This window comes from Phocoena phocoena, chromosome 7, assembly GCF_963924675.1.
Source record: "Phocoena phocoena chromosome 7, mPhoPho1.1, whole genome shotgun sequence".
NCBI classification, from domain to species: domain Eukaryota; kingdom Metazoa; phylum Chordata; class Mammalia; order Artiodactyla; family Phocoenidae; genus Phocoena; species Phocoena phocoena.
Window position 1 is genome coordinate 90,096,158 of NC_089225.1, and position 16,065 is coordinate 90,112,222.

Below are 16,065 nucleotides of genomic sequence, written 5' to 3' on the forward strand. Positions count from 1 at the left end.
ATGATCAAGTGGGATTTATCCCAGGGATGCAAGGATTCTTCAGTATATGTAAATCAATCAATGTGATTCACCACATTAACAAATTAAGGAATAAAACCCATATGATCATCTCAATAGATGCAAAAAAAGCTTTCAACAAAATTCAACACACATTTATGATAAAAACTCTCCAGAAAATGGGCAGAGAGGGAACCTACCTCAACATAATAAAGGCCATAGGGCTTCCCTGGTGGCACAGTGGTTAAGAATCCATCTGCCAATGCAGGGGACACAGGTACAAGCCCTGGCCCATGAAGATCCCACATGCTGCGGAGCAACTAAGCCCATGAGCCACAACTACTGAGCCGGCGCTCTAGAGCCCGTGAGCCACAACTACTGAAGCCTGTGCACCTAGAGCTCATGCCCCGCAACAAGAGAAGCCACTGCAATGAGGAGCCCGCACAACAAAATGAAGAGTAGCCCCTGCTCGCCACAACTAGAGAAAGCCCGGGTGCAGCAACAAAGACCCAACACAGCCAAAAAAATAAATTAATTAATTTAATTTAAAAATAAATAAATAAAAAATAAATAAAGGCCATATATGACAAACCCACAGCAAGCATCATACTCAATGATGCAAAACTGAAAGCACTCCCTCTAAGATCAGGAACAAGACAAGGATGTCCACTCTTGCCACTCTTATTCAACACAGTTTTGGAAGTCCTAGCCATGGCAATCAGGGAAGAAAAAAGAATAAAAGGAATACAAATTGGAAAAGAAGAAGTAAAACAGTCACTCTTTGCATATGACATGATACTATACATAGAAAAACCTAAAGATGCCACCAGAAAACTACTAGAACTAATCAATAAATTTGGTAAGGTTGCAGGATACAAAATTAATGCACAGAAATCTGTTGCATTCCTCCACCAACAGTGAAAAATCAGAAAGAGAAATTAAGGAAACACTCCCATATACTATTGCAACAAAAAGAATAAAATACCTAGGAATAAACCTGCCTAAGGAGGCGAAAGACTTGTACTCAGAAAACTATAAAACACTGATGAAAGAAATCAAAGATGACAAAAACAGATGGAGAAATATACCATGTTCTTGGATTGGAAGAATCAATATTGTGAAAATGACAATATTATCCAAAGCAATCTACAGATTCAATGCAATCCCTATCAAACTACCAATGGCATTCTTCACAGAATTAGAACAAAAAAATTTTACAATTCGTCCATTGTTTTGTTTTCTAACAATGATAAAAGCACTATTATAATTAAAAAATAAAATTATTTCAATTTGAAAGGTAATTATGAATATAGTTTCTCTCATTTTTATGGTGGTTTTAAGTGTATATGTGCAAATATTTTAAAAATAAAGATGTCTGAGTTCAAATGTAATTCAGATTACGAAGGTTTGTTGTTGTATTTATCTCTTCACTGTTTATATTCTGGTGTTAAAAATTTATGCTTAACTATTTAAAGAAACTTCAAATACTTTTATAAACCTACTATAAAACTCCTTCCAACCAGCACTGTTTTGTCCCTACCACAACCATACAAATAAAGGAGGTAGAAAATGTTCCAGCTTTTCATGTCCTAGAGTTTCTCTCAATCTCAGTCTCTTCAAACCATAAAGACATCTGTATGTCTGCTTTGAAAATTTTGACTTAAAAGAGTAAGATTGCTCAAGCTATGGTCACACTTTATAGACGAGGTGAGGTTTTTCTTTTATTGTCATTGCTGTTTTAAATCATGTTGAACTCCAAAAAACACTTAAAAATCAAGGTTGATTTTTCTTTTAAGCTACCAAGCCAATATACAGATTTAGAGGAGAGTATTTTATGGTGACTGTGTGTTTGTGTTTATGTGTGTGAATGCATGTGTAAGTGTCCGAGGGTTGTGTACATGTGTATGTGTTGTGTGAGCATATGAATACACACCTTATGCTGTACGTCTGTGTATCCATATGTCTTGTAATGAATATGTGTGTGTGCTCATATATGTCTTGTGTGTGGTATATTAAGAAAGAATGTCTAAAAATGCAATATTTAAGTACATTTAAAATGAAGCAAATATTTGTTTTCCTCTTTGCAGATAATACTATGGATGATAAAATGGCCTTAATCACATGTGGGCGGCCATTGTAGGTTCAGTGTAAACATCAGCAGCACATCTGAAGTCAAGTTTATAGGATAATTACATTTCTGAAAATGCAGGATCCAGTGTACTATGAGACCGAAACCCAAATTTTGATAAATGGATTTCATGCAAAAATTGTTTACTCTAAGACGTTAAAAATGAAAAATTATATGCTTAATATTAAATTATAGCACCACAAAACTGCTTTCTTCTAATTGCTTCATTTCTTCCTGAAACTGTAAAGTCAATTATAAAATATGTCATGGTTTGAAAAGTGGATAAACCTCCAAGAGACCTAACACTGAAAGTTGAAGAAAATGTTAGATTTTTAATTTATTAATATTATTTATCTTCTTTTGTTTTTTTCAAAATTTTAGAAGTCTTAAAGAGATATGGAATAATTACATAAATTTTTCCTATCTTGCTTTTTCACAGTTAATTTCTTTCCACATTTTCTTTTCCCATTTGCTTTTTATTCAGGTTTACAAAAGGTAAAAGAAGGGATTTGTGAAATGATTAAATGAGTTAAAGAAAAAGAATGTTTTTCTCTCATTCTTTTATTGTTTCTTAGTTTTGTTTTGTTTTTTTTGTCTTCATACCTAAATCTTACCTTTAAAAGGTAGAGGTACTATTGTTTTATTTTCATTTTGTTTCATTTTTTGAAGTAAGTGAAAGAAAAGGAGAGTATAACCCTAACTTAGGGAAATATTTATAAGTTAGTGTTGAAAAAGTTTCTATTTTATTTCCATGAGTAATCTACTTTGTCTGGGGCATGTACAAACACAAATATAGTATTGTGGGATAAGAAGCTTAAGTAGAAAAAAAAAAAAGCAAGCTTTCTGTCAGGTTTCAGAAATGTTTAAAACCAAGGAAACAATCTAGGCTCAATGAAAGGATAAATCTCATTCAATGTGGACATGTATATTTTGATATATAACAATATTTTATATTTCTTGATTCTATGAAGAACAGAAGAATATATAAGAACTTAAGTTCACTCAAAACAGGAATCTCATGTTGCAATAGGTCTCTTTTCTCTGGAAAATACTTTTCAGGATCCAAAAGAGCTAAAATGTGAATTCCTCACAAATTATAAGCTATATTTTATAAAAATTGCTAGCCTGAGCTGCCTTAAACCCTTTCTGGTACAAGGTGGGGTATAAATTAATTAATTAGTTCATGGACTACTTGGTAAATTTAAATCATGTTGGCCTCTTAAGAGTTTACATTTTTTAAGAAGTCCTATACTATTCATTCACGTACTTAATGAACTTAATCATTATGTATGTATACCCTTGTGATTGTTCCAATGGTGAGATTAAAGAAGCAAGAAGACTTCCTAAGAGCAAAATGTTTCTTAAGAAATGTGACTTTTAAAAGGACTGACTTATCATGACCACAACAAGAATATACATTTGTAAACAGATTCTTTGAATTCTAAGTCATTTTATTTTGTATTTATTATAAGTAAGTCACTACTATATGCATAGTAGTAGCACTTATAGGGTGCAGAATAAAGTAATACCCAGGAGAAAAACAGGGAAGAATTAAGTATTAATCATTGGAGTATCAAAGTATAAGATGGGAATGACTTAGTTATATCCTCATGAAAACATTATTTGCTTCTGTGTAACAAAGAAGTGATGGAATGGATTAAAAAGTAGTAAAATACATGAAAAAAGAGATCACTCCATGCCTACAAAAACACATTTATGAAATGAAGTTTAGCAAACTACTGGAACAGCATTTTTACACATTTCAGAAGAACACGTCTTTTTTTTTTTTTCACCACTCCTAAATGGCAAATACTTTGTTATTCTATGTTATCAAATTCTCTGAAGCAAAAAATAAACAGAAAATTTAATAGAGTGGATTTCCATAAATTGATTGGATCCAAGGAATTACCCAGGATGCTTATTAAACATTTAGATTCCCAGGCTCCACTTACACCTATTGAATCTAAATCTCCACAGGAGGGTTCTTATGATTAGGCAAGATTTGAGAATATGAAATACATTATAAAAACATGCAATGTATTATAAAAAGTTACCCATTTGATTATTTTATACCAACCTTTTTTAAGGGTTGAGTAACAGACGACAACAATTCTGACCCACCACTATGTTTGTTTGGTCCAATGAGAAAAATAATGTTTAAAGTTTCTAGATTTTTAATGTTTGGGTAATGTACTTACTACAGTTTTCAGCTTTCCTGTTGTCCCGGATCACTATTCTCTGGTTGATTGTGCTAAAGAGCGTTGTCCAGTTAATGGTATGATAATAACACAGGTTGCTGTTGTCAGTGATATAGATGTTTCCTGCACTGATTTCCTTCAGGGATTGGAATTGCAGAGAAGTGATTCCCTGTTGCTTGAGGATAAGCAAGGAAAGGCCACTAAAGAGAGGGTAGAGGAAAAAAATGGAACAGTAATAATTGTTTTCTGGCCATGACATGCATTCTTGAAGTAAAATAAGGATGTCATATCTTACTCCAAAAAGAATGTTAATAGAGTGTAAAAAAGATTGAATTAAAAAACCTGAGATACAAATACTATTTTTTTTTTTTTCGGTACACGGGCCTCTCACTGCTGTGGCCTCTCCCGTCGTGGAGCACAGGCTCCGGACGTGCAGGCCCAGCGGCCATGGCTCACGGGCCCAGCCGCTCTGCAGCATGTCGGATCCTCCCGGACCAGGGCACGAACCCGTGTCCCCTGCATCAGCAGGCGGACTCTCAACCACTGTGCCACCAGGGAAGCCCACAAATACTATTTCTTTACATGCTATATGCTGACTGTTTTAAAAGTAATCACTTGAACCCCCCCAAAAAAGCCCATCTTTTATAATTATGAATATCAATGATATCTCTGTCTCTGTCTATATATGTACCACTGACGTATCTGCTCACTGCCTTCCCTCCTAACCCCTGAATCTTAAGGTCCTCAAGAATTAAATCCTCAAGAATTAAATTAAGACTAAATAATTAAATAAATGTTTATGGGGTGACTGTTCATCTACCCAAAGTAAGACATTAATTCAACTCTAACTATTTAATAGATTTAGACACACTTTCAGAAGTAAATATCTCAGAGAATGACCATATTTAGCTTTAATTTATACCTCAGAAACCAAAGCGTTAATTGTAATACTTGAAAAATGTATAAGGATAGGAGATGTTAAAAATTAAAGAGAAGAATAAAATTAAACTAAAATAAAAAAAAATACTCAGAAGGCTTGGACAAGTGAGAAAGCATCTCTAAAAGTTAAATAACAACTACACTGTAGAAACAAATTATCATTTCAAGGATGTTGTTTTCTCAACATAGTCCACTTTGTAATTAAATTATTTGTCCATTTTCTAAAGACTAAATGTGTTTCCCACATTTCAATCAACTTATGAACATTATTTTATATTTTGGAAATCAAAACTGTACTCTAAATTTGCTTTGCTTTTAGTACTCAGATTTTTTTTCATGTTTTATATATACACATGCATGGAGAACTATAATATACAGATATATAACGTGTATGTGTACCCAAATGGGATGTAATTCACTCTCTCAAATCTTTGTTCCCATCATAACCATCCTTAGTTGTTGATTACAATGTGAGCATAATAATGCCTTTACTTAGATTTATAACACTTTATTCAATTGGCTCCATATAGCACTTGAATAGATTATATCTCTCAACTATCCTTTTTTATTAAGCACTTTTCCCCTTTACATTTTAGAACCTCTTACAGATATACCTGTTTTAATAGCAAAATTCAATGGACTTCCTGTGAACCATTATTATAGAATATTTAATGACAGTATTGACTTTAGGCATCTTTCAGATTTAAGTAGAAAAATTATCAAGGTCTCCTTATATAAATAGACTTTTAACAGTTCATAAACAATAATTTTGTGCAGATGAAATCTGAAGTAAAATAAAAACAGTGGCTTAATAAATATTAAAACATATATTTTTCTTATGTGAATAAAAATATTGACATTAGAACTTTGGAACAGTATCCTTCTGAGCCCTGATTATCTGTCCATTATTAACCAGCACTGCATGTAGCATAGTGGACCAAATTCTAAAATATCAGCGCTGTGATGCTTTGTTCAAATGATAGCTCCAGAGACAAAACGAGAACCTCCTGGAAAAACAGCATTTGTATCCCATACACTGAAGTCATTACAAAGTCATTCAAGTCTATCTTTTAATTATGATAACATATGATCAAAAAGAAGGTTCGGTTTTATGGTTCACATCATGTACTCCACAACTGCCAAACACTAATATTACTTTAAGTGACAGGCAGTTGAAACACTAAAATTACTTTAAGTGACAGGCAGTTGATAAATCAAGTTGTATACTTTAAAGCACAATCAGGGGTATTTTTCATTGAGTTTTCCTTTAAAATTTAAAGTGGAAAATCAATATTTCTAGAATCAGTAAATCAATGAGTCTGATGGCTATGACATAATGGACACATGATTCAGAGACCTGTAACTTTGAATATATACACCTACCTATAGAGTACTCTTCCACCAATGGTCACCAGGTTAGAAAAAACACTAAAGTCAGTCATGTTTGGGGGCCATGATTGTATGTTCAAGAAACCTACAAAAGATAAGGGCAGTAAAATAATTCAGAATATCATTGTCTCAGTAACAGTGTTTAATACCAATTATTCTTAAAATATGATGAAAATGGGAGGTAAGGAAAAGGCAGCAAATATTCCTATTTTTGAACCATTCTGTATCATATTTCTTCTTCCAATATTCAGTGTCTTACCCCAAGTTTCTGGGCTACAATACTCAATAGATGATGAATGTCAAAATAATGAACACCAAGAATATATACATACAGAATCATATAAGTGTATGGTTTAAAGATTTAAATGATTCTTAACTTGATTTATTCTTCTAAATGGAAAAATTATTTAGTCTAACTAGACAAAGAGTTTAATTTCTCTGAAATCTTTTCCCACCTTATCTGTACATTTACAACATCAGCTGTCTGTCTTGCATTCTAAGACATTTATGTATATAACTAAGCCTCCTTATTTGATTTTACATTCTTTGATAGCAAACCCATGTCTGATTCATGTCTATGGGCCCCATATCATCTACCACGACAGCTCTGAACATATCAGGTCCTCAATAAACATGTGCTAAATGAATCCTACCTGCTACCCATCCTCAATAGTACTTGTGAAAAGTAAATAGAAACACATTGATTCAAAGATCCACTGACATTTGCAAAAACAGTAACATCAAAATTTCAAGGATTTTTTTTTTTAATTCCACAGATTTCAAAATGTGCACAGATGCTAAGGAACTAAGACACCCATCATTTAAAATAATACGTGTTTTCAAAACTAGAATTTGCTTTGAAAATTCCAATACTATGTAATATTTTTAACAAAAGACTAAAATTCACATAGTTCATAGCACAACAAACTCACTTTAAAAATTACCTGTTATCTCTCGGACTGTCCGAAACACGTTCAGTTTCTCTGGGTCTATGGCTTCAATTGCATTGTAAGGGTCCCTAGGGGGAAAAAAAAAAAAAATGAAGCCGAACTTAAAATTAGATAAAGGGGTAAAAATATGAGAAATGTGACAAAAATTATTTCATTCCAATTGAATTTTAATTAGCAATAGGAAGGTTAGCAATGTTTTATCCAGATTTTCTATGCTAGATGTGGAAGGGGATTAAAAGGTACTTTCAGGAAATTTTGATGACACAGATTATGAGTTCTTCATTGAAGGCTATTCTAGATCCAGAGGAACGGTTCAATTTGACTATCCTGAATAAACCTCCAAATATAGCAATTCCATTCATTAACCACTTTATTTTGCCTTTAAAAGTTTATTCTCAATTGGAAAAATATATACTGCAAATAAATTATGTTATGGTGAGAATAATTGCCTTTTGGGTTCCTCAAAGTGTACTAAATTGCTAACAGAACCTGTAATTTCATAAGAAAGGTGAAAACAAATACAGGAAGTAAACTTTTTTATTTTTCTGTATTTTCACATTTATCTATCAGGGCAATCTTGTTCCTATCTGTTTATTTATGTTCACTTTCATATGACAGGAACTATTTGCTTCCCTCTATATGAATCATACTAACATTTGAAAATAAAATTTACCACAAATTTAACAATACTCAAAATGTGTTGTAAACTTTGGGGATTTTTAAAAATACAATCTCCTAATGCATAAATATATTTTTTGTAATTAATGTTATTGATACATAAATGCCCTGTCTTTATAAAAATTAATATAAAATACCTTTAAAATTAAATATTTAATGGAATTTTTCAGACGTTTTCATCTTAGGAAAATATTTTTCATTTATAACATCCTGCCCATACAAAATAATTACATTCTTGAATATTAAGCCAAATATAAACATAATATTAAACATTTCTCAGTAATTCAAGCAATACTTTCAGATTTTCTTAAGTAATATTTAGTAGTTTTTCTAGGTTTTATTACTTTAAAAGGTGCTCTGTGCTATTCTGGGCAAGTAGAAACCTTATATTAATATATACTCTTCAGAGGAAAATTAAATTCCATTCACTGGTCATTTCTCCAAGAGAGATCAAACGTTCTAAAAACAAGGAATCAGGCTCTTTTAGCAGTTTGTATGCACCTTTAGCAATCAACTGAATTTTATCCTTGTACTGGATATCTGTTGTTTTACCAGTCTCTGAGAACCTTCTTTTTCACATGGGGAATAAACACTAGGATACATGATCCATTGGAGGCTATCAGTCAATGTACTCCACAATCCCCTGACAAACGGATAAGCATATGGCCTTTCTTCTAAGAATCTGATTCTGAATCCACCGGCATTTATTCATCCTGGCATTAGAGCCTTGAAAACATTCTCTATTAGTTCAGCAAACTTGATCTCTGGAACCACCCTTTACTGGCTCTCTCTGCTTGATTCATCAGCATATTTTCTATACTGTGAACCATCCCATATCTTTTAAAAGAAAAAAAAAAATCTTGCTTGATGAAATTACTGCTTCAAACTGAGAAAAACTAAGAAGTTTAATCAATACATTGTGCTACTAGTTTAACATGGTGTGTTATAGAAGGCTTGGAAACACTGTAAATGAGTGTCCCCATAATTCACACATAAACAATTAAGATTTTCCTTAATGTGACATGAATATCTTTCAAAAGCTTAAAGTCTAAATTAATATTCTAGCAAACTTGCTCTATTTGTAACTGAAGATATATAGAATGAATATCTATGCTTTCAATAAAAATGGAGCCACAAAATTAGGTTCATCATGAGGGAAAATTCTGGTTGCTATCATTTTCTAATGTGCAAAGATGTCTGCATGCACATGAAATATCAGCTCTGCAGTAGTAGAATGAACTTTCCACATTTGTTCTTTGATGAAAAGCCGTGTCTAGAATAGCTCTAGCCATATAATCAAATATTCCTGCTTTACTGAGAAACACTCAAAGTTCAGGTCAAGCACACAATAATGGGGTCAGTCGAAACCTTTACTGAGAACACTTCCAGGTTGCCACGAATGAAATGAATTCTGGACTGTTCACATGAAGCCCAGCGGACCACAGAAATTTTATATACTTAATTTTAGAGATTCAGGACTCTCATAAAATAAATTGACAGAATCCCACTTACCAACTTAAAAGTACCCCTAGGGCATTCCACCCTACAGCCACTTGAAATCCATAGATTTTAAAATTGAGAACTTTCCTAGCTAAATTCAGGACCATGAAAAAAAACATTATGTCCACCCTGTTATTGTGTTGGGTGATCCAAAATAAAGCTCAGGATAAAGAGAGAGAAACATATTTTCACAATTCCATAGAAATCACGTTATTTTTTTCACCAAGCTCATTATCTGTTTCCCATTGTCTATCATCATTACAGTCTATCATCTAAGTACTTTCTTGTTTGTGTCACACTGTGACACAGCATGAACATGCTTATTTGGTGAGCATTTTATTGCTCTAAGCATACTCACAGGGACATTATTAGACATGACAAGACATGAAAGGGGATCCTATGATAACCCTGAACGCTGAATTTTGTCTGCAGTTCCCATTCTAAATAAGGAAATAAGAATGCCTAGTTTATTTCTAGCAATGGTGGTATCGTGCTATAAACTGAACATTGATCTCTTTTATATGTTAACATTTTAGTTGACAACTTCACAGTAAATTTACTTTTTGCAGAAATTTGTTTTTGAAAAGTACACTCTTATTTAATTATGGGTTTTTCATTTCTATTAGTTTAAAGAAATACCCTAGCTACTTTTATCAAACCATACATCCTATTAAAAACTAGATAGTAGAAGATTTAGGGTAATGGAAATTAAGTGAAGCAAAAAATTTTGTTAATTTACTGAAAGCTTTGTTAATAATACCTCATGTTATTCCTCTTTAAAATCTCTCTCTTTGTCCATATACACACACATATTACATACATGGATACACATATGCCTACACATAAGTGTCTGAGACCTACTCAATTAACTTTATATTAATACTTTCCTAAAATGAAAGGGAAAGGCTTCAGAATATGTTTCATGTTGGCATGAGACTAGGAGTGCGGAACATATCATATTTCACATATATATTTGTCTTGGAAAATGCCTTATATATTATGCTTAAGACACAATAATATTAATTATAATGTTAAATTTAAGTGCTATAATTAAGGACAAATAATAATCGTCTGAACTAGGAAGTATGACATCGTAAAGTAAGGATTGCCATGAAAATAACTTTGTCTTTATTTGGTTTCCAGTAGTCTATGAGATATTATCTGTTGCACTATATGCTGTGCTATATACTAGATATAGTCACTGAGATTTTCCTCTTGAAGTGCCTTTTTCTCCTTTTTTTTAACTTTCTTTTGTTTCGGGGGGTTAGCGATTTTTAACTTCTATTTTTGTTACTTTTCAATCTCTCTCTTTATCTCTCTCTCTCTCTCCCCTTTCCCTCCTTTACTCCTTCCCTTCCCCCACCATTTTCTTCCTTTTTTATACCATTTATTAAGGTTTACTGTATGCCAGGCACTGGGCTGAACACTTAAAAAAAATGTATATTTTGTTTTATTTTGAATCTCCACAACAACCAGAGGATGTAGGTATTTATTATTAACCCAGTTCTCAACTTTACATTGGAGTTGTTTGACATGGAAGCCACACGGCTCAATACAGATTGTCCATGGTGGAGCCGACTGAATGTGTCCCATCTCAAAATGGTAGTACCACCCATCTCCAATAGACTGTTGCCATGTAAACTAAGAGTAATCATATGCACATTTTTTTTTAAAAAGACGTTAAAAATCTGGATCTTATTTTAAAAAAACAAAACAACAAGAAACACCTCTTAGACCAAATATAACAGAAAGTGAATACATACTATTACAGTTTCTGGCACAGATCCATATTAAAAGCTATATTTTAAAGTAAAGAAATGCATTATGTACTAAGACCTACAGTAATTTATCTGAATGGAAAGAAACGCTTTGTTCTATTTCTCTTGTTCCTATTTGACGTATTTATTCATAATGTGTTAAATTGTTTTGCTTCTAGAAATGATATATGTTTAGAGTAATCTTTTGAATTGAAATATGTGAGTGATATTTTTTATCTGTAGCCCGTAGCACTAATATTTAGGGATTAAGTTGTGATATATACAAATAGATAAAATATAAAGTAAAAATATTGATATTTTCATTACAGTTGAAAGGATGCAAACTTGGTCATTTTCCCAGTTAAAAACAGCAGGTGGTTCTGTAATGAAGGGGCCCAGAAAATGTTACAATTTTTATTGCTAAAATGAAATTCATTTAATAGATTTATCACTAACTTCCCAAGTCTAAAACAGAAAAAGATGCAGCAAGGCAAAGAAAATACCTGAAAGCTCAGAATTTCAACTTACTGATTTGTTTTCTGTAAGATGCATTAATTTATGTTGTTTTGAACTAACTGGTTAGGAATTTGAATGAAATTCCCCACTTTGTCCACTGATACTGTTTCCCTAAACATATCCACAAATGTGCCAAGCTTACTGAAATCTATGGATTTGAGGAAAATGTCCTGTAAATACATCTTAGCTTATATATAAATCTATATTTTTAAATCTAACTTGTCACCAAATTCATAATCTGGATGTACCCCCAAAATTTGGTTTACTATCACTGCTGGTGAAATCTGGCATTTGACTTTGTTGGAGGAAAGCATTAATGTGTAGTGGAACTCTGTCAAAAGGAATCAAACAGACAAAACTAAAGAATCTCTTAAGCTTTGTCTGCACTTCGTAAAACAATTTTCCACAAAAATGTAATACTGACCCGTGAATACCAGTGACTAGGAAGATCAAATTCCCATTGATTTTGGTGCAGTTTATGAATTTGTCAATGTTACTAGAATCCACGGTCTGAGCTGACATCAATGATCCTGTGCCAATGCCATCACAAGCTGTAGAAACAAGATGCACAATTAGACAGCTGAGAAAATTTTTCTTTAGTCAATAAATTATTGCATTTTTATTATAAAATAACAGTATTTTTTCATTATAAAATGAAAAAAAAATCATCACCTTTTGGGCAAATGTCAGTACAAGGTTTACACATTTTAATCCCATTTTCTTCTACTTCCATCTTGGAACTAGGGCAGGCACGCACACAGGAACTGGAATCGACCACGAAGTTATCTGATAAAAAAAAAGGTAAAATTAACAATAATGTTGGGGGGGGGACCTTGAAGATGGCGGAAGAGTAAGACGCGGAGATCGCCTTCCTCCCCACGGATACACCAGAAATACATCCACACGTGGAACAACTCCTACAGAACTCCTACTGAAGGCTGGCAGAAGACCTCAGACCTCCCAAAAGGCAAGAAACTCCCCACGTAACTGGGTAGGGCAAAAGAAAAAACAGAGACAAAAGAATAAGGACGGCACCTGCACCAGTGGGAGGGAGCGAGCCCCCGAGACGGGCGCGAGCCGCGGCTGAAAGCGCAAACCCCAGAGACGGGCGCGAGCCGCGGCTAAAACCGCGGACCCCAGAGACGGGCGGGAGACGCTAAGGCTGCTGCTGCCGCCACCAAGGGGCCTGTGTGCGAGCACAGGTCACTCTCCACACCCCTCTTCCGCGGAGCCTGTGCAGCCCGCCACTGCCAGGTTCCCGGGATCCAGGGACAACTTCCCCGGGACAGCGCATGGCGAGCCTCAGGCTGGTGCAACGTCACGCCGGCCTCTGCCGCAACGTCACGCTTCCTCTGCCGCCGCAGGCCCGCCCCGCACGCAGTGCCCCTCCTTCCCCCATCCCCCAACCCCCGGCCTGAGTGAGCCGGAGCTCCCGAATCAGCGGCTCCTTTAACCCCGTCCTGTCTGAGCGAAAAAACAGACGCCCTCCAGCGACCTACACGCAGCGGCAGGGCCAAATCCAAAGCTGAGCTCCTGTGAGCTGTGAGAACAAAGAAGAGAAAGGGAAATCTCTCCCAGCAGCCACAGAAGCAGCGGATTAAAGCTCCACAATCAACTTGATATATCCTGCATCTGTGGAATACCTGAATAGACAAGGAATGATCCCAAATTGAAGAGGTGGAATTTAGGAGCGAGATCTATGATTTTTTCCCTTTTCCTCTTTTTGTGAATGTGTACGTGTATGCTTCTGTGTGAGATCTTGTCTGTATACTCTTGCTTCCACCATTTGTCCTAGGGCTCTATCCGTCCATGACTTTTTTTTAAAAATTCTTTTTCTTAATAATTAAGTTTAATTGTAATAACTTTATTATACTTTACCTTCGTTCTTTCTTTCTTTCCTTCCTTCCTTCCCTCCTTTAGACAACGAATCACCCCAAATTGAGGAGGTGGTCTCAGGGAGCAGGATTTATGATTTTTCCCCCTTTACCTCTTTTTGTGAAGGTGTATGTGTATGCTTCTGTGTAAGATTTTCTCTGTATAGCTTTGCTTCCAACATTTGTCCTAAGGTTCTATCCGTCCCTTTTTTTTTTTCTAAATATTTTTTAATTCAATAACTATATTATACTTTATTTTATTTTTACTGTATCATCTTTCTTTCTGTCTTTTTTCCTTCTTTCCCTCCTTCCTTCCTTCCTCCCTCCCTCCCTCCCTCCCTCCTTTCTTTCCTTCTTTGCTTCTTTCTTCCTTCCTTCCTTTCCTCCTTTCCTTCTTTCTTTACTCATACTTCTACTAATTCTCCCTACTTTTTCTCCCTTTTATTCTGAGCCGTGTGGATGAAAGGCTCTTGGTGCTCCAGCCAGGAGTCAGGGCTCTGCCTCTGAGGTAGGAGAGCCAACTTCAGGACACTGGTCAACAAGAGACCTCCCAGCTCCACATAATATTAAACGGTGGAAATCTCCCAGAGACCTCCATCTTAACACCAGCACCCAGCTTCACTCAACGACCAGCAAGCCACAGTGCTGGACAACCTATGCCAAACAACTAGCAAAACAGGAACACAACCCCACCCATTAGCAGAGAGGCTGCCTAAAATCATAATAAGGCCACAGACACCCCAAAACACACCACCAGACGTGAACCTGCCCACTAGAGAGACAAGATCCAGCCTCATCCAGCACAACACAGGCACTAGTCCCCTCCACCAGGAAGCCTACACAACCCACTGAAACAACCTTAGCCACTGGAGACAGACATCAAAAACAACGGGAACTACGAAAGTGCAGCCTGCAAAAAGGAGACCCCAAACACAGTAAGATAAGCAAAATGAGAAGACAGAAAAACACACAGCAGATGAAGGAGCAAGATAAAAACCCACCAGACCTAACAAATGAAGAGGAAATAGGCAATCTACCTGAAAAAGAATTCAGAATAATGATAGTAAGGATGATCCGAAATCTTGGAAGTAGAATGGACAAAATGCAAGAAACAGTTAACAAGGACCTACAAGAACTAAAGATGAAACAAGCAACGATGAACAATGCAATAAATGAAATTAAAATCACTCTAGATAGGATCAATAGCAGAATAACTGAGGCAGAAGAACGGATAAGTGACCTGGAAGATAAAGTAGTGGAAATAACTACTGCAGAGCAGAATAAAGAGAAAAGAATGAAAAGAACTGAGGACAGTCTCAGAGACCTCTGGGACAACATGAAACGCACCAACATTCGAATTATAGGGGTTCCAGAAGAAGAAGAAAGAAAGAAAGGGACTGAGAAAATATTTGAAGAGATTATAGTTGAAAACTTCCCTAATATGGGAAAGGAAATAGTTAATCAAGTCCAGGAAGCACAGAGGGTCCCATACAGGATAAATACAAGGAGAAACACGCCAAGACACATATTAATCAAACTGTCAAAAATTAAATACAAAGAAAGCATATTAAAAGCAGCAAGGGAAAAACAACAAATAACACACAAGGGAATCCCCATAAGGTTAACAGCTGATCTCTCAGCAGAAACCCTACAAGCCAGAAGGGAGTGGCAGGACATACTGAAAGTGATGAAGGAGAATAGCCTGCAACCAAGACTACTCTACCCAGCAAGGATCTCATTCACATTTGATGGAGAAATTAAAACCTTTACAGACAAGCAAAAGCTGAGAGAGTTCAGCACCACCAAACCAGCTTTACAACAAATGCTAAAGGAACTTCTCTAGACACGAAACACAAGAGAAGGAAATGACCTATAGTAGCGAACCCAAAACAATATATAAAATGGAAATAGGAACATACATATCGATAATTACCTTAAATGTAAATGGACTAAATGCTCCCACCAAAAGACACAGATTGGCTGAATGGATACAAAAACAAGACCCTTATATATGCTGTCTACAAGAGACCCACTTCAGAACTAGAGACACATACAGACTGAAAGTAAGGGGATGGAAAAAGATATTCCATGCAAATGGAAACCAAAAGAAAGCTGGAGTAGCAATTCTCATATCAGACA

At 35.1% G+C, this 16,065-nt stretch overlaps 1 protein-coding gene across 1 annotated transcript in view; it reads right to left on the reverse strand.

Moving 5' to 3' along the window:
- ERBB4 (erb-b2 receptor tyrosine kinase 4) overlaps positions 1-16,065 on the reverse strand; it is a 694,050-nt gene that overhangs the window by 292,690 nt on the left and 385,295 nt on the right. The window contains exons 7-11 of the mRNA XM_065880236.1: positions 12,725-12,838; positions 12,477-12,603; positions 7,596-7,669; positions 6,646-6,736; positions 4,324-4,523 (exon numbers count right to left, since the gene is read on the reverse strand). Coding sequence (XP_065736308.1) covers positions 4,324-4,523; positions 6,646-6,736; positions 7,596-7,669; positions 12,477-12,603; positions 12,725-12,838 — 606 coding nt within the window. The remainder of the gene's footprint in view (positions 1-4,323; positions 4,524-6,645; positions 6,737-7,595; positions 7,670-12,476; positions 12,604-12,724; positions 12,839-16,065) is intronic.